At 40.0% G+C, this 18,291-nt stretch overlaps 1 protein-coding gene across 6 annotated transcripts in view; it reads right to left on the bottom strand.

The window, feature by feature from the left end:
- Positions 1 to 18,291, bottom strand: part of glra1 (glycine receptor, alpha 1) — a 148,132-nt gene that overhangs the window by 14,648 nt on the left and 115,193 nt on the right. For 5 of the 6 annotated variants that reach the window (XM_088080724.1, XM_088080723.1, XM_088080722.1 and 2 more), the window contains one exon: positions 12,873 to 13,019. In XM_088080724.1, coding sequence (XP_087936850.1) covers positions 12,873 to 13,019 — 147 coding nt within the window. Of the gene's footprint in view, positions 1 to 11,997; positions 12,383 to 12,872; positions 13,020 to 18,291 lie in introns of those variants that run through there. The other variant, XM_088080725.1, reaches the window with a different exon arrangement.

The following is an 18,291-nucleotide window of genomic DNA, read 5'->3' on the forward strand; positions in this document are numbered from 1 at the left end:
CAGTTTTCGGGGGGTAAGACCGGAGACTATTTGTTGGTAATTTTTATGTCATATGAGTATAGTGTTGTCTTTGACTCTCCATCCACTCATCCATCCCTGCTTTTCTGTGTGTGTGTGTGTGTGTGTGTGTGTGTGTGTGTTAAAGTCTCTGCGTCTCATCAGGCCGCTGACCTGAAACGATTATCCACATGATCTGCTGCATCGCTCCTTTCTCTCTCTCTCTCTGTCAGCATCTGATCTGAATTATATTCCAGGGAAGCCGCGACACCTTTAGCTTCATGCATTAAATCTGACGTTTAAATGTGGATCGGGGGTCACTTCAGCCTAACGTACGGTTAAATTTTGCCTCCATGTCAGATGAGCACAATGAAAACAGTTTTCATGTTGACCTACCACTGAAACACTGTACTATAAACCACAGCTTTAATTAATATTTTATATTTTCATGTTAATTATTACTGTAAACATATTCCATGAAAAACCAAAAACAAAGTTTAAATCTTCTGGTGCTCTCATGAAAAGTAATCTTTTCATTTTAATAATAATAATAAATATTATTATTTATTATAATAAATATTATTATTACAAAGGGTAAATAAAGTGTATATTTGTAGATTTTTTCCTTTTTTTCGCAAAATGTTTTTAAAATTAAAAAAAATTTAAAAAAAAAAACAGCAAATATTCTTTAAAGAAAACACACAGGCCTGTGGGTTTGGACGGTATGTTTTCTTAAAAAAAACAAAAAAACAAAACAAAAACTTGTTTAGCAAAAATTTGTAGAGAAAAAGGAAATCACCAAAGGATTTTAAAGAAAAAAAAATCAATAAAAAAAAATCCTTTAATAATAATAATAATAATAATAATAACAACAACAATAACAATAACTGTTATTATTATATGTTCCTTTTTATTCTGGAGACTGTGCTGACTGCAGCAGTTTGGCTCACTTCTGTTTTTAAGAGTTTTTGGAAATATGGAGGAAGATAATAAATCAGGATTTAGAGATACAAATCCATTCTGTAATGTTACATATCATATCAATTTGCACTTTGTTTATAGTTTAATTGCTCTCTGTTTTGTATTTAGTGATAGTATTTTAACCACGTGGCTCATACAGTGATGCAGCACATCCAAAATCAAATGAAAAGAACCGGCGTTACAGCATCAGAGAGTCCAAAAGGTCGATCCTTTGGAGTCTTGTAGGAACACGCAGCGCCTGATGAGAATCCGTGTTTTTAACTAATCCACTGGCTTTTAGGAGCATAATCAGGCCAAGAGGTCACAGCATTTCCTCGGCCGACAGGAAACCACATAAATATGGATTAAACACACAGATCTGCGAGGTAATGTGCTAAAGAAGCTGCAGAGAGCTCCAGACACAAAGTATCGCCGTGCAGAAAACACGCTGCAGAGAAACAACGAGGCCTTCCTCTCTGTCAATTAAGCTCTTCTTCTCCCTCTAATCAGGAGACAGCGAGCGTGTTGCACGTCGCTTCTCAGCCGAGCCGTCAATCAGGAGGTGGAGTTCAGCCCGCGGAGATCACTGATCGCTCCTTAATCCCCGCGCTCTCTTATCTGCCTTTGTTCTCAAAGCTGCCGAACAGCCTGCGAGATCAAGGCATTTAGAGCAAACCAGCATGTAGAGCCCCCCCCCGCCGAAAAACGCCTAATCACAGCTAACGAGCTGATTACAGACGATCAGTCAGGGAGTCCGTTTGCCTAAAAAGGCTCTATCATTGTTTAACAGCGTGCACGAGCCGGGGTCATGGCCCCCAGGTCAATTCTCAAATGTACATCTCTTTTCCCAGAAGGCCGAGCGTGCCAAAAACAGAGCGAGCTGCAGGCGAGGAATCATCTGAAGGCTTCACGCTCACTCTCATTTCTCCCTTCGTGTACCGTCCGAGGCTTCAGCCCCGAATGTTTTAGAAATAGCCCCAATCCTAAATATGTGTATCGATTTTCAAAAATATGAACAGGCCTTCGGTGCTGTGTTTTATTTAGCAGAGGAAGTGGGATGGCTGTTTTTTTATTTAACCCTCCCCAAAGCTACAAATATTTTTCCTTGAGCCTCTGTGAGTGACTCGCAGAAAATGCATCAAGTGTTCATCCCTCCTAATGTGCTCAAAGACCGCTGGGAATTAAAAATCCAACAATAATTTGTGTTTTCATAGTTTCTGGCAATAATAAATGGTGTAATTTGGGCTAATTTTATTTTGAAGGGCCAAAATCAACAAAAGTTGTAAGAGTAAAAAGAAAAAAAATGCCACTATTTATTTACAGAAAACCTGCAGAAATAAATTCTACAAAAACTTTTACAGAAAATGAAAAAAAAGAAAAAAACATCAAAAAGATTGTTTGTGAAAAAAAAGAAAATCACCCCAAAATCTTAAAAGTAAAAAAAGTCCTTTCTTGGTGCTTTACAGATTATTTAACAACACCCACTCTCCTCTCATACATAACAAACAGTCCCTAATAATGATAAAAAGCCCCGGATCCAATAATCTGTCCATACTTCAAAGTATTCTGTTTCCTCTCAGTACTTATTACAGCTACTAATATTTTTAACATCAAATCTCAGAATTCAAGTTTTTCAAGGTAAATAAATGCCAGAAAAAGCCTTAAATTGAGCTTGTTCATCAAAAAGGAGGATCTCACCGGCCTGCCCTACAGAGGTTTCGGGCTAAGCCCCCAATGTCCCTAAATCCTGGGAACGGCCCTGCCGAGGACAGCCGCCAGACTTCAGCCGCTTTCTACCTCCAGGCTGATGTTTCACTGTGATACCGGCCGGGATTTCTCATGTCGGCCGGTTTGTTTTTTTAAAGCATCTGACAGCGGCGCTCAGATAATTCCTCACAAATCATTTTATTTTTTAATGAAAGCCTTTTCTGGATGTAAAAAACACTCATTTGCATTCTGCGCCCCGAGTCTCACAAACGAGCCGAGGACGCACGGAAGACAGGCCCGACTGAAACTGAGGCGAGAGGCAGAAATGTTCCGACTCGCCTTTGATTTCTAAAGCGGCTCCTCTTTCTCAGGCTGGAGAGCCGTCTGTGTTAAACAAGCGAGCTGCTGCCGGGCGGCCGATCCTTCAAGCACGAGCGCCGCTATTGATCTGATGCCTCTGCAGCTGTTTCTGCAGCCCAGCAGGGGGAGGTGTCACTCCGGCCTGGACGCTGTGGAGCTCTCCCTCTCTCCTCTCTCCCCTCCTCTCTCCTCTCTCCCCTCTCTCCCCTCCTCTCTCCTCTCTCCTCTCCCTCTCCCCTCCTCTCTCCTCTCTCCCCTCCTCTCTCCTCTCCCTCTCTTCTTTCTCCTCCTCTCTCCTCCCTCTCTTCCCTCTTCTCTGTCTTCCTCCCTCCTCCCTCCTCTCTCCTCCTCCCTCTCCTCTCTCTCCTCCCTCTCCTCTCTCTCCTCCCTCTCCTCTCTCTCCTCTCTCCTCCTCTCTCAGGGCTGCAGCATCCGTCTCTTCGATGCCCTCTCGCTCTGTCTTTCTAATTAGACAGCCTTCTGGAGCAGGTAGCCTCAGTCCGATTGCTCTCGTTCTTTCTCTCTCCAGACTATCAGTGTCACTGACGAATCAATAAAGCATCAGAGTAGAAAGCACAGAAATCAGCACACCTGGGACTGCCCCGACTGCTGCTGCTGCTGCTGCTAACTGCAGCTACCTGCTGCTGTTAACTGCTGCTGCTGCTGCTGCTAACTGCTACTGCTGCTGCTAACTGCTGCTGCTACTGCTGCTGCTACCTGCTGCTGCTGCTGCTGCTCCTGCTAACTGCTGCTGCTGCGGCTGCTTCTGCTGCTGCTACCTGCTGCTGCTGCAGCTGCCTGCACTGCAACTTCCACTCCAACACTGAGACACCAGACAAAGAGCAGCCATGTGTCCATGTCAGAGCAGGGACGGTGGGTCTGTGAGGCAAGTTTGACCTTTTCAAACCTGGAGAGACATCTCTTTTTCTTGTCATGTTTTTAGACGCCATTTACAAGTATTTAACCCATTGAATCCCAAGCAAGTTGGTGCAATTTCTTAAAAAAAAAAAAAAAAGGGAAAACAGACAAACTTGGCAAAAAATGTTCCACAAACTGCAAGAAATTAGTAGATTTAGAATTTTATTTTAGGAAAAAGCTAGGGAAAAACTATATTTGTAATTATCACAATTACATTTCCACGTTACAGAAATGTTATAACATTTTAGGCACTTTCTCTAAGTCTCGTTTGCCTTGTTTGTGTTATCCATTTTTTGATTGCTTTTTTTTGTTTTCATACTAATTTTCTGGTATTTTTCTTGTACTTGTTTACGGATTTCTTACTATTATTTCGGTCATTTCTGTTATTGCTTCTTGCCATGATTTTGAAAGAAATCAAAATATTTTTCTCAGGTTTCAAAGGGTTAATGTCTGTTTTAAAAGATTAATGTTTGTGAGAGGACCAGACAATTTAAACTGTGGTTTTGGTTTTCTTTAAAAAAAAAAAAAATATCGGAAAAAAGACAATGACCAATTTGGCAAGAAATGCTCCACAAATTGCAAGAAATTAATAGATTTAGAAAATTATTTTTAAAACAAGCTACAGAAAATGTTAGGGCAAAAGGAAAAAAGCCAGGGAAAAACTCTATTTATAATGATCATAATTACATTTTTTACATGTTATAGAATTGTTTTAAATTTTAAGCATTTTTTTAGTATTTGTTTGCTAGTTTTCTTTTTTTTTCATAACTACTTTTATGGTATTTTTATTGTACTTGTTTTCTAATTTCTTGCTAGTTTTTGGGTAATTTCTTCTTTCGTTGCACATGTTTTTGACAGAAATCCAGCCAGTTTGCTCAGGTTTCAAGGGTTTCATTCAGAATTACATATCTGCAAATTTCAGCAATCAGACTGATCAAACACTTTTCCACCTCTCTGATTCCTCAAAAAATCTTGACTGTTGCTTCCAGGAATCACAGTCTTATATATATGTGCTCTCTCGCTGCTTCAAACAACACTTTAAAAGCAGCACACATGCACCCAACAGTTGCATAAAAGCCACAAAGCCCTGGAGGACAGATTCTTCAGATTCGGGAGACTTCTGACTGCACCTCAAAGCTCCTCATCACTGCTGCGACCACAATCACAGTAAACAAATCCCTCCGGGGAAATATCGCTCTAATCCCACACATCCTACCGTCCTAACACAATTAGCACACAGCACTGAAGACGTGTGCTAACCGTGCTGCTGATTCCCATCGAACATGACTGCATGTGCGGCACACTGTGTTCTTTCTAACACCAGCACAGATCGTTAAGTTTCTCCTGTTTCGACTTTCACACGCCGCACGTGTATCGGTAATCGCTGTCTAATAAACCCTCTGGAGAAATGATGCATTTCTAATGACGGCAATAAAACACAGTCCTGATGCACTTTTTATATATTCAACAGAACAAAAAAAGTTCTTGAAATGAATCTTTACTTATTCTGTTTTACACAGGGAGCACTGAGCACAGACTGAAATCTTCCGAACACTCGGTGGGTTTACATTAACCCTCAAATTGGGCAAATTGTAACTGTGACTGTAAGATACGCCTAATGGAAACATGTCAATTTTGGGAAAAAAACATTTATCCCTCCAAAAAGTTTATATGCTGACATGAGGTGGTATTTTAGGCAATTGGAAAAAGCACATTTCACTAAACTGCTATGTAAACACTTTTTTTTGGACTTTTAGGGGTCACATGATGCTATGGCTATGAGCTCTTTCGGTAAAAACCGGCTGGAACAGCGATGTCTTAATAAAAAAAACAGCTGCTTTTCGTGGCGCTCTCTTGGCAGGAAATGTGGTCACGTCTCTGTAAAAACCAACCACTTTTCATGGCATCAAACTGGCCGAAAACACAGCGATATTCTGCTAAAAAACACTGATTTTTGTGCTTTCCCAGCATTGCACACAGCAGTGTCTTGTTAAAAAATAGACACCTTTTGTGGCACTATTCTGCCAGACAACTCTGTTTTTTGTGGCAATACCCCGGCAGGAAGTGCAACAATAGTTGGGTTTCTATTAACCCTCAAGTTGCGCAGATTGAAACTGTGAATATAAAATATGCCTAATGGGAACATGTCAATTTAAAAAAAAAAACAAAAGTTTTTATACTCGCATGAGGTGGTATTCCATGACAGTCGCAAAGCTCCACATTGTGTTATATCGATATTTTGAAAATATCGTTTAAGTTTTGTCTAAGTCTCTGATAAAAACACACCGATGAACCTGGATCGGTCAGTTGCACCTTTATGTATGCATGACAGCGAACACATGTCCCTTGCGTCGGTTTTGTGCGTCGGCTGTGTGTGTCCTCAAAAATGAATGTGACACGAGATGCAGTACCTATATTTAACCAGCGGTGGCAGCGTAGAGCAGATGTGACAGAGTAAACACAGCGGACACGTGCTCCCCGTCCTCCTGACGGGTTTCATTTAGAGGACTTACGTATCACCGACGTCGCCACTGTTGCCTTTTCTACCATGATCTCAGCATTAACACGATAGTAACCTCCTCGAGTGTCGCCATGTCTGACGTTTACGCAGTCAGTAGCCGTACACAGCCTGAGCTCTCTGGTGTGCCCTCTAGAGGCATCCTCCAGTAACACACGTCGAGTATAGAAAAGGATATATACAAAAACGCTCATGGCTGTGGCTCAGAGGTAGAGCGGTCGTCCTCCAACAGGAAGGCGGTACATGTCAAAGTATCCCTGAGCAAGATACTGAACCCAAAATTGCTCCCGATGCTGCGTCATTGGTGTGTTAGTGCGTGTGAATGGTTACGGAGTAGCAGGAGGCACCTTGTGTGGTAGCCTCGGCCACCAGCGTGTGAATGTGTGAATGTGACGTGTAGTGTGAAAGCGCTTCGAGTGGTCAACAAGACGAGAAAAGTGCTACACAAGTGGAGTCCTTTCACCGTGACGCAGCCGGACACGGACGTCAGGTTTAAACATTAAGTATATTTCAGCCTTTACAGTTTCTGGTGTTTCACAGTCGTGCTGCGTTCACAGTCTCCACCCGTTCATTTGTTTCTGGACAAAGAGAGTCGAGTGTGCGGTGAGCGGCCGCACCGCGGCGTCTCTGCAGGGAGGTTTACACGAGCTGCAGGCCAGCTGAGACGGTGTCCTCAAACCTGACAGATCGCCCTCTCAGAGCCGTAATGGAGGTCTGTGGATCACATTAGACTCACATTAGAGGGACTGGCCAGAGAGGTTAATTAAGAGCGTGCGCCGCCCGAGGACTCCTCTCGCTCTCTCTCCCGCTCTCCACCATCGCCGGCTTTCTTTACCAGCACAGCAGCTGGGATTAATGGTGATGATCTTACCGAGGATGCTCCTACTTTTAATAACGGATTTTATTCTTGCGTCCCGAGGAGCTGAATTTGAACTGTTTTACACTTTAAATGATTCCCACATTTAGAGCGCATTATGCAACCCTCTCAGCAAAATCCGGTTTACAATGCAAATAACCAAAAATTGTTGTTTTCTTAGTGTCCTTAAAAGTCCTTTTAGTTTGTGGTGGAAAACAGAAATCTCCTTAATGTTTTACAGCTGTCAGGTTTGTTTTTTAGTAGTAGTCGCAGTGGGAGTTGTAATTTATTTTGGTCCTTGTTAGGAGTTTTTTCAAGAAATCCACATAATTAAGAATAAATAACAACAAGGTGATGAATGAAAAGGGAGAAAGAAAAAGGAAAACAAAAATATAGACCAAGAAAGTGTAGACTGAAACTTAAGCGTATTGTATCTACACGTATTATTTATCATATTCTCACAAGTAACTTCACTGTCAGAAAAACTGTATGTCTTTAGTACAGTTTTGATCAGAGTTGATTCTGTTCACGCAAACTATGACTAAACATGTCCGCCAACGTCCTTTTTAGTCTAGATGAGGAGGAGCAATGTCAGTAAAAACCAACGGCTGACAGGTAAGGATAAAAATTTAAGTTTAAAAACAGAAATATTTACTAAAAATCTCTATTTTGGTTGCTGCGTCTTAAGCTGTGTTAAGGTGCGTTAGCCAGCTGCTGACTGTTACGAGATCACCAAGCTTTTTTTGCCTGAAAGCTAATGAGCACGTATGAATTTAAATCTGTTTTCGTTCAGTTTCCATCCAATATTAATTTCCACTTTCAGAAACATCTCTGTCATTTAGCTGATGCTTTCATCAGATGGCCTGACGGTGCTACAGGAACATTTATTTTTCACCGTGTGGCTTCGGTTCAGTGTGTGTTCACATATATTCGCCTCCTGCTGCTGCATGTTATGGATGGAAAATCCTGAATAAATAAATCACACAGCACGAAAAATAGACTGTGGAGTCACCCGAATTCACCTCCAGACAGGAAAAACCCGTCAGTCACGTGTAACGAAGGAAATTAAACAGCAGCTTTTGTTCCAGATTCTCCTCCAGCATCACAACATGACATCAAAAAACTCATCGTGTTACGCAACAACACCTGGATTCACCTATTTTGGGATATCAGCTAAAAAAACACATTAATAAGGATTCCTTAATAATGAAAAATGCTGTCAGCTGAGAGATGTTTGACTCAGCTGAACAGATCGTTCATTAACCCTTTGAGACCTGGATCTGCATCCGTTTTCTTCTGCTGCATTCAGACGCCTTTAACAAGCATTTGAAATGTGTGCAAATTAGTATGATCATACTGGGAAAAAAGGCAGTCAGCAACTACATGTAATGTCCCCGACACAACAATAAGAACAAGAAAATGACCTAAAAATTAGATGAAAGAAAGGAACAAGAATCATTTGGAAATTATTAAATAATAGGGGAAAAATTTGCAAGAAAACAATATTTCTGATTATTTAAAATATGTTTACAGAAAAAAATCAAATAAATTTATTATTTCTATTTTAGCACGTTTCTAGGTAATATTCTAGTTTTATTCTTTTTGTTATTTTCCTTTTTGCTAATTTGAGGTAATTTTCTTGTAACTTTTTTTAATATAAATCTCTTGTTAATTTTTCGGTCATTTTTTGCTATGTTGCTCATGGCCTTCTTCCTGTGTTCTTGAAAGAAATAAAGGTTAGGTTAGGTTTTAGAACAAATGAGGTAACAGATCGACGGCCTTGGTTCACCTCATCATGTGAGTAAAAATAAACCATGTAACAGTTAAAAAAAAAAAAAAAAAGAGGCGGTAGACGTCAGAGTCTGATTCACCTGAAAGTGCAGCAGCAGCCGGACCGCTAATCTACCTCTTCACCCACCAACACAGCTCAGGGGATTGGAGATTACAACAACAGGATTTAGGATTTAGACTTTTTAAAAATGTTTTTATTCATTTTGCCCCAAAACTCCCCTCAGGTCTCTGACTCCCCATTCTCTCTATGTTTTTTAGAGATTTATTCTCTTCTCTATGCGTCATTTATTCATTTAAACTGAATTTTAATCCTTCAATTTGGATTTATACGAGTTAGAAATTACATTTTGTTTAAGAAAAATAAAAATAAAAAGAATAATACTAATACGATAAAGATACAAAAAAAAAGCAATAAACGAGTAAAAAGTTACTAGAAAAGTACCTGAAAATAAGAAATAAGATAAATTAAAAAATGCAAAAAGAAACAACAAAATAAATGAATGAAACTGTTTAAAAATTTTAAATGTATTTTTTCCCCTTTTTTTTCAGCAACATAACTTTAAATACAAAATTACAAGAATTCCGAATACAGTTTTGTGGATTTTTTTTCTTAGTTTTTTAATAACATCCATAATCCCCCCAACTATTTTCAGACAATTTCTTGATCATCATTACTTTTTCTTCCTCATTTTTGCATCTTTTAAGTTGCTCATTATGTTTTTTTTTTTCCTTTTTACTTTCTTGGTTTTCAGAAGTTTAATAATTTAAGTGTCCGTATGAGAGCTGCTCAGTAGTGCATGAAGCAAAAAAAACAAGATATTTCAGCGCTAAAAACCAGACTTTCTGGGGCCCTGATAGCATCTGCACTGGAGAATTACGGTGGCCAAATGTGCCCGTGCGGGTAACTCCTGCTGGCGGAGCGACTGGCGTCCGGTTTAGTGCTTAGCGAGCTTGAATGACGTGACAGAAAATCTAATGTTGTCGCTTCTTTAGACTTTCTTAATGTTACTGAACTTGGTTGTTTAAAACTGGATAGTGAAATGAGTCATTTTTCAGGGGTTTTGACCCTCAAAAAAAAGTATCCACTGATTTACAGACGTCTCTTTCCCGATGTAAGCCAATACGGAAAAAGTCTTTCTGGGCCTGTTGGCATCACGACCCGGACGCTGTAATTCCACTTTGGAATATTATGTAAAATTTGCATCAGAGCCTGGTGCACTTCATGGTAACATGTAGGTAATATGTAGGTTTTACGACAGTGGTGTTGCACTCAGAAACCTTTGGAGGGCGCCAGAGTGCACAGAATTACATAAACCAAAAAAAAAAAAAAATTTATTCTGGTGACTGGTTGCAATTTATTGAAAAAGAAAAAGATCAATGGATACTTATGATCTGACAATAATCAGCCCTCACAATAATAAATATAAAATAAAAGATGACCTTTGGACCAGACTCTCACCTAAACCTGATTGTGCCTCAACGCTTTCACCAGAAACTAAAACAATCTCATCCTGAATTGGACCTTCTGGCACAGTGTCCTCACTTCGCAGGACCGTTGTCCCCTTCACCATCATTGTGACACAAGGTCCTCATAAATACTGAAACACACGAACACATTCACACACACTAAAAACGTGTCAGACTCAATCAAGCAGCGCGAGTCATGGCAGGCACGAACACATGCCCTACAACTCCGAAACGCACAACAGCACTCGTGAATGCACTCATGCATGTTCACCGGCTGTATGGACACACACACACACACACACACACACACACACACACACACACACACACACGGTCGGGGACTGTATGGATACTTTACTGCGGGCTCATCGTTGCGTTTCTTGTGGCTGTTTGTGTGTTTTGCCCTCCGCCCACACAAACACTCAAACCACCAGTTTCACAATCAAGCAGCGCTTCAATATTCCCCCGCAGGCCTGACAGCTTTACTCCTTATTCAATACGACCGCCTCGGACTGAGAAATCCAAGCGGACACACACAAGTGATTGATTAAATGCTTCAAAGACAAACCAACGAAAGAAGAAAAAAACCCTCCTCAGTCCTCCAGGGAAACATTGACATCGTGCTCTGTCATTTTTACTAAATATATCCAAATCAGTTTGGATAAATTAAATTAACTGACACATTTTTCAGGTCTTCGCTTTATCTCAGTTTCATCAAAGGCAGCATTCTTCAGCCCGGAGACAGTTAATAAAAAATTAAGGTGGTTTTGAGGTTGATATATGTGTGTTTTAGACTTCACAGGGATGTCGAAACAGAGACAGACGAAGGTTGTCTGAAGTCATTATTGTGTTTAAACGCTGCTGTTTTTTTCCGTCAACAGTGGTTTAAGCAATACTTTTAATACACAAACACATTCACTAACACACATCAATACGACCCTCACAAACACAAAACACCTTCCACCAAAAATCTGGCAAAAAGTTAAATTTTGTAGTTTTTCTCAAGCTTTTTATCATATAACCTGATTTTAATCAGCAGGTAGAGTTTACTCAGCTGTCATTGATATTTTTTCTGAGTATTTTAGAGACTTCCTGTTCATGCTGGCTTAAAAACTAAGATCAATCTCAGCCTCAGAAACAGAAAATAATCTCACTTTAAGGGCCATTTAGTGGCTGATCCAGAGCTTTTGATCATATCACATAAACTTATTTCCACAATATATATCTCGATATTTTTAAACATCCTCTAAACTACTAACTACTAAAATATGAAATTATTAAACAAACTGCAATAAAGTGAAATAAAGTTGCCACTGTCATATAATAAGGTTGAATACACAACTGTTATAATAACATTTAATAAAATCCAGTTAAAGGATGTTAAAGAACTTTAATAATGACATTTTTAAAAAGTATTGTTATGATTAAATAAATCAAAGTAGGACCCGCGGTGCTTTTATTTTGAAGGATCCTTATTTAAGGATCTGAGAGTGAGAATATGTTTGTTATTGGGAGTAAAAATCAGGATTCAGTCCAACACAGACACACACATTCAGTCAAAACCAAAAAAACCTGCGACGCTCTCATGGCTGTTTCTCCTGAATGATGCACTCCAACAAAGAAAAGTTTCAGAGCCGGAGGGGAAAGTTTCTTTGTTTTTCTTCTCGTCTGCATTGTGAATCCATTATGAGGCTCGTCTGTTTGCTCTGAAGCTCGGCTTTTAATCGCGCTCAACGCTCAACGCTCCGCCCATGAAACATTGATGCCACGAGTCTCTGTGCGGTGATGAGCTCCAACACAAAGCGATTCTGCAAAAAGGCCCGAGGACGGACGGAGGGGAGCAGGGATTTTATCCAAACTGCATACTGCATACGTGTTTACACTGCCAAAAAGTGAAGGTTTTAAACTATTTGTTTCTCTTCTGTTTGGAGACATCAACACCAGTTTGGACAAAGCTGAAGCTCGTGTGTGAACAAAATAACCGTTTGTGTTTGAACACTTTGAAACAGAACTCGTCTGTGCGCTCCTGCTTCTTAAAAATCATTTCTCAAACGTTTTCTCTCTTTATGTCCTTTTTTCATTTGCATTTTAAACAAAGATTATGGATTCAAGTTAAGCATTAAACTATCCAAATTCATCTTTGTCAAATCCTTATGTCAAGTATTTTGGTGGTGTCAGAATCACCGTCGTCACGTGGATAACTTCTGACTTTTAAGAACTAAAAACACACTGGTTTATGGATTAAAACATGATGAATGTGAATGTTTGTCTGCGTCACAGATGCAACAGTGTGTTCACCTTCATGTGTCGTCGCCTCCGTCTGAAGCGCAGCAGCTCCTTGTGTTGGCGGGCGATGAAGTTGACGGCGGCGTACTCCAGCAGGGCCGAGAACACAAACAGCAGACACACGGCCATCCAGATATCGATGGCTTTTACGTAGGACACCTGCAGAGAGGGGACGAAGCGCCAGAGTTTGAGGAAGTGTCAGTGAGATCATCGTGGTTTAGTGCTGAACGATGGAAAAAAACAAACTGCGATGACGAATATTGATCTAAAGCTCTGGTGCCCAACAAGAGGTCACCAAGACCTTTTTGATTTTCAGCCGTACAAAAAACTTTGTTGGGTCAAATTTAGATTATGATTCAAAGTATAAAGTATAAACTCCTGAACATGCTAAACTGCCTTGTATTGAAATAAAAAATATGCAATAAAAACATCATTAACAACAAAATCAAACAAAAAAACAAAGAGCTACTAGAACAATGACCAAGAGTCAGCGAGAAGAAAATACTGAATTTGACAAAAAAGAAGCGTCTTATATCTGTGGAAGTGTGTGACAATCACAACAAAACAAAATTCACACAGGAAATCACATAAACAGTTCAAAAAATCGCACTTATTGCAATCAAAATTTAGGTTTGTCGTACAGTTTATCAGTTATTCTGCACTGTTGTTGTTGTGCATTAAATATAACAGGAAATTCTATACAACATCTTATCGGGGCGTCAGTGTCCTTAATGAGCGGGAGCCGCTGTTCTTTGGGTCGCCGAATACGGGATCAGCCACCGCAGTGTGACGTCAGCTTGTGTTTCTCTAAAAGTTGAGTCTTACGGCGTTTTCCCAGCAGCAGCCCAGATTCACCATCTTCATTCATACGAGCGGGAGAAGTTGCATTTTCATCGCAACACTGGATTTGGTGTGAATGCAGTCTTAACTGTGCCCAAAACGTGTCTAAATATGTGGCCGTGGGGTGATTCAGTGGAGCGAAAAAGCTGCAGAGTCTCAGGTTTTGAGGCGAGGAAGAGACGCGAGCGGTCAGTTGTGGGTTAATCCAGTTTGAATGGAAATTCTGAGAGAGAGAGGGAAATTAAAACACTCTCCGCTGATTAAAACTCTTCAGCTGAAGTGCTCCTGAACGCGACTTTTCACCTCCACAGAGTCAGACGTTAAACCACTCAGCTGGCTTTGCTCAGGGGCCGCTTTGGAAAAATGACAGGAGGCCGGGGGCCGGGGGCCGGGGGCCAGTCGTTACAGCCCAAGACATGTTTCTGGGATTTTAGCACATTTCTCTGATTTTAGGACATTTCATGGAATTTAAGATATTTTACGGAATTTAAGATATTTTACGGATTTTAAGATATTTCTAGGATGTTTGGAAATTTCTAGGATTTCAGGATATTTGTAAGGTTTTAGGACATTTTTCAGATTTTAGAAAATTTCTAGGGTTTTAGGGCATTTTTGAGATTTAAGACATTTATAGGATTTTAGGATGTTTCTAAGACTTTGGGACTTCAACAGGATTTTAAGGACAATTCTTGTATTTTAGGACATTTTCCAGATTTTAGGATGTTTCTAGGATTTAAAGACATTTCTCTGATTTTAGGACATTTCTCTGATTAAAGGACATTTTCCAGAATTTAGGATGTTTTTAGGATTTAAGGATGTTTCTCTGATTACAGGACATTTTATAGATTCTAGGATGTTTCCAGGATTTTAAGGCATTTTTCAGATTTACTGACATTTCTAGGATTTTAGGACGTTCATAGGATTTTGGGATTTCTACAGGATTTTAGGGACAATTCTTGGAATTTAGGACATTTTCCAGATTTTAGGATGTTTCAAGGATTTTAAGGCATTTCTCAGATATAAGATGTTTCTAGGATTTGGGGATGTTTCTATGTTTTTCCAGATATATCTGTGACTTAAGGACATTTTTAGGATTTTAGGACATTAGGGTCTTAGCCAAGACCTCTGTCAGGGAATGTGGGGGCTCATTCACTGACACTTTTTTTGATCAACAAGCTCTATATTGATAATGTTTTATGCACTCTGGCACCTTATTTATACTAAAAGTACTAAAAAAGGTCCCAGTGTGAATCACTTTATTTTTATTGTGAATTAGAATCGTTGAGGGGCCACCTGGTGCCGTATTGGGGGCCAGCTTTGGCCCGCGGGCCGTAAGTTGAATATCACCAGTCTGGATCAAATATTATGATGCCGGTTATATAACAGCAGACTGAACAGACCAAAAGCTACAACACGAGGACTCAGCACACAGAGCCGGCCGCCTGTCAGGAGCTTCCTCATACAATCAGAGACGGACAAGGTGAGCTCCGTCCACGTAATGAGGGCTAAACGATGTCTGCTTGGATCTTTGTCTGATTGCTATCTGCCCGCCAAGTGCCATTTTTCAAGTGCATTCACTCCGACCTGTCATAACGGCGCTCCGCGTCTGCACGCAATTACAGCGTGCAGCCTGAGAGGGAGATCCCCGCTCTGTCGCACAGAGAGAAAACCCACAATCAGCCGTTTAAAAACCAATTAAACTCTGACTTCAGATCACTTTCACAAACACACGCAGTGCTCATCATCGCCGCTCTGCCTTGTTGTGATTCATGAGTCTGATGCACATTTATCTCCGAATGCCCGACTGATTCTCCCTCAGAGCTGCAGAGAGCCGCTGAGGCCTAAACGGTCAACTGGTTCACTCGGTTTGATGGTCATCGAGGCAGAGCGAGAGAGCGAGAGAGAGTGAAGCAGAAAAAGAACAAGAAGAGGATTCTTAGATCTGACCAGTTCAGAGATATGACAGTATTTTAAGAAATGGAGAAAAGGAGAGAAGACTGCCTGCTCCGGATAATCAAACGTAGGTCAGAAACTTGAGTCGGGTGCTCATGGAAAATCCCGGCACTCCAAAAACTGAGAAAACGAGGAGGAATTACATTAAAAAGCCTTGATTGTAGTGGCTATAATCATTAAAAATCCAACATGTTTTCACCACTAACGGCCTTCGTCAGGACTTTAAAACATTTAAATTTATAAAAAGGACTTACCATCTTTCTGTGTGTGAAATGGTTAATGACACGCGTCAAAAACATTCATTTTCTCATATAAACAGAAACATTTGTTTGGAGATGCTTCAGTCAGAATTCTGTTCTCAAAATACGGTTTCTATATTTCATTTTTTTCTGCTGTGTTATATTTACTTTTGGAAACTGTATGTGTTGCTTTAAGGTTTTATTTTGAAGGTTTTTGGATGGAAATTTAAAATAAGCTCTTTGTTTTGGGATAAAAGCAGATTCAGAAAAAAAGTCAAGAACTCTCAACTTCTATGAAGCAATTTAGGCAAACACATCAAACCCCCCCCCCCCCAGCCTGGAAACCTAAACACAAAATGAATCTCTCTCTGAGAGCCGCTTGAAAGGCATTCTGGGAAAGAAAACCACTAAGTGAAGTAAATGAAGCCGGTGGAGAGAGAACAAATTGTTGGACATCATGTCTCTAATCAGTTTATTTCCTGCTGTCCTTTTCTTTTACTGCCAGTTTGTAGCTTTGTAACGTTCTGTAGAAACATTTACAGTCAGAGACAAACTGAAAAAAAAAAAGCTCTGTTTTATTGTGCTGGTTAAACAGAGCGCCACGGGGACGGCGTTTTTCTGCCGGCCGACCCTGAGGCTAATATCACCCCAGTTTCCTTCGTCAAAAAGCCTATGGGATTTTTCCATGGGATTTTGGATTATTGCAGAAAAAAATAAGCTCTGTCTGACATTTATGATAATTACATGTTTTGTTCAGTAAGATAATTTTCATAAATAAACACCACTTTTAGGATTTTTTAAGCCTTAATGCAATCAGAGGTAAAAAGCTGACACTAGGCTATAAAGAAGTGGTCACGTCGGGTTCACTGCAAGACTGTACAGCCATATTTGGCATGAGCAACTGCCTTTTTATCCCTAATACCTTTTATTTATTGTATTTTATTTATTGTTTTGCTTTTTCAGGTATTTTTTTTATATTTTCCTTTTATGATCTAATTTTTTTTTTTTTTTTTACTAATTTTGTTATTTCTTCTTAAATTGCTTATTGCCTTCTTACTATTTTTAGAAAAAAAAAAATAACCAAGCCAATTTTCTTAGGTTTCAAAGGGTTAACCATGGCACTGTATTGGATATTGGGGTGCCAATCTTGATTGTGTTTTCCCCAGTCTGGAAATAAAATACTGGATTTCCTAATTGTCACATTAAACACATCATGTAATGTGCTAAATAATTCTCAAAAATCAAATATTTCCTCTCCCGCCTTTATTTTCTCCTCCCTCCTCTCCTCTCTTTGCTTCGCCTGACATGGCAGCCCTGTGTGGCATGTGAGAGGAGCCGTGTGTTTAGGTGAGTGTGTGTGATTGATAGTACACACACACACTCAGATGTGTGTGTGTGTGTGTGTGTGTGTGTGTGTGTGTGTGTGTGTGTGTGTGTGTGTGTGTGTGTGCAGTATGCCCACCTAAGCTCAGCTGTGCTGTGTGATCATTATTGTGACAGCTGAACTGCAGAGGAATCACGGTTCACTTGTTCAATTTTTAGAGCGCATGAAGCACCTAATGTCAACAAACAGTGTGTGTGTGTGTGTGTGTGTGTGTGTGTGTGTGTGCGTGTGTGTGTGTGTGTTGGGGATTACAGCTTCCCTGGACATAATTATACAATCCTACTGGCTCACGCAAAGTCGGACCGTTTTTTTTTTCTCCCCTTTAATCTGAAAATCCCTCACAGGAAAAGATTTCTCTCGCTTTTTAAAACTTATTTTTCTCATCTTTGTTTCCTTCAGCTTCCTCTGTTGAATGTGTTTTTTTCATTCCTCTCCTCCTTTTCCATTATTTCTCTCTCATCCCTCCATCTGTCTGCCTCTTTTCTCTCCTCTCTGACAGAAATGATTCAATGAAAAGGACATTTTTGTCTTATCTCTCCCTTTATTTCTTTCTCCACCTTTCCCTATTTGTTCCATTAATTCCCCTCCGTGTCTCTATTTCTCTTTCCTTCATTTTGCCTCTCCTTGTTTTCAACGTTCATTTCTCAGCAGAAACTGAAATGCTCTGTCTATCTATTCCAATTGTCTCTCACATCCGTCTTCTGTTCTTCAGCTCTCTCGCTGCATTTGTTTATTGGAAATCTCTGCTGAAAACATCAGCCGTCCTCAAACTTCACGCCACAGCTCAAACATCTTTTTTCAGTCGCTGATAAAATAAAGTTTACCTCCTGTATTTGGCCCGATGTGTCCTGATAAGCCATGATTGAAACAGACACAGATGTACTGTAAATGTAATTTGTTCTTTGACCCAAATATTTGTTTCTTTAATTACTTATTTGATCACTATTTTATACTTTTTTATTGTTATACCTAAAGGAAAAGTTTGAGGAAATCTCCTTCTCTGTTTCTTGCAGAG

The sequence above is a fragment of the Plectropomus leopardus genome, chromosome 8, assembly GCF_026936395.1.
Source record: "Plectropomus leopardus strain MGB_pleo_1.0 chromosome 8, ASM2693639v1, whole genome shotgun sequence".
In the NCBI taxonomy this organism is placed as follows: Eukaryota; Metazoa; Chordata; class Actinopteri; order Perciformes; family Serranidae; genus Plectropomus; species Plectropomus leopardus.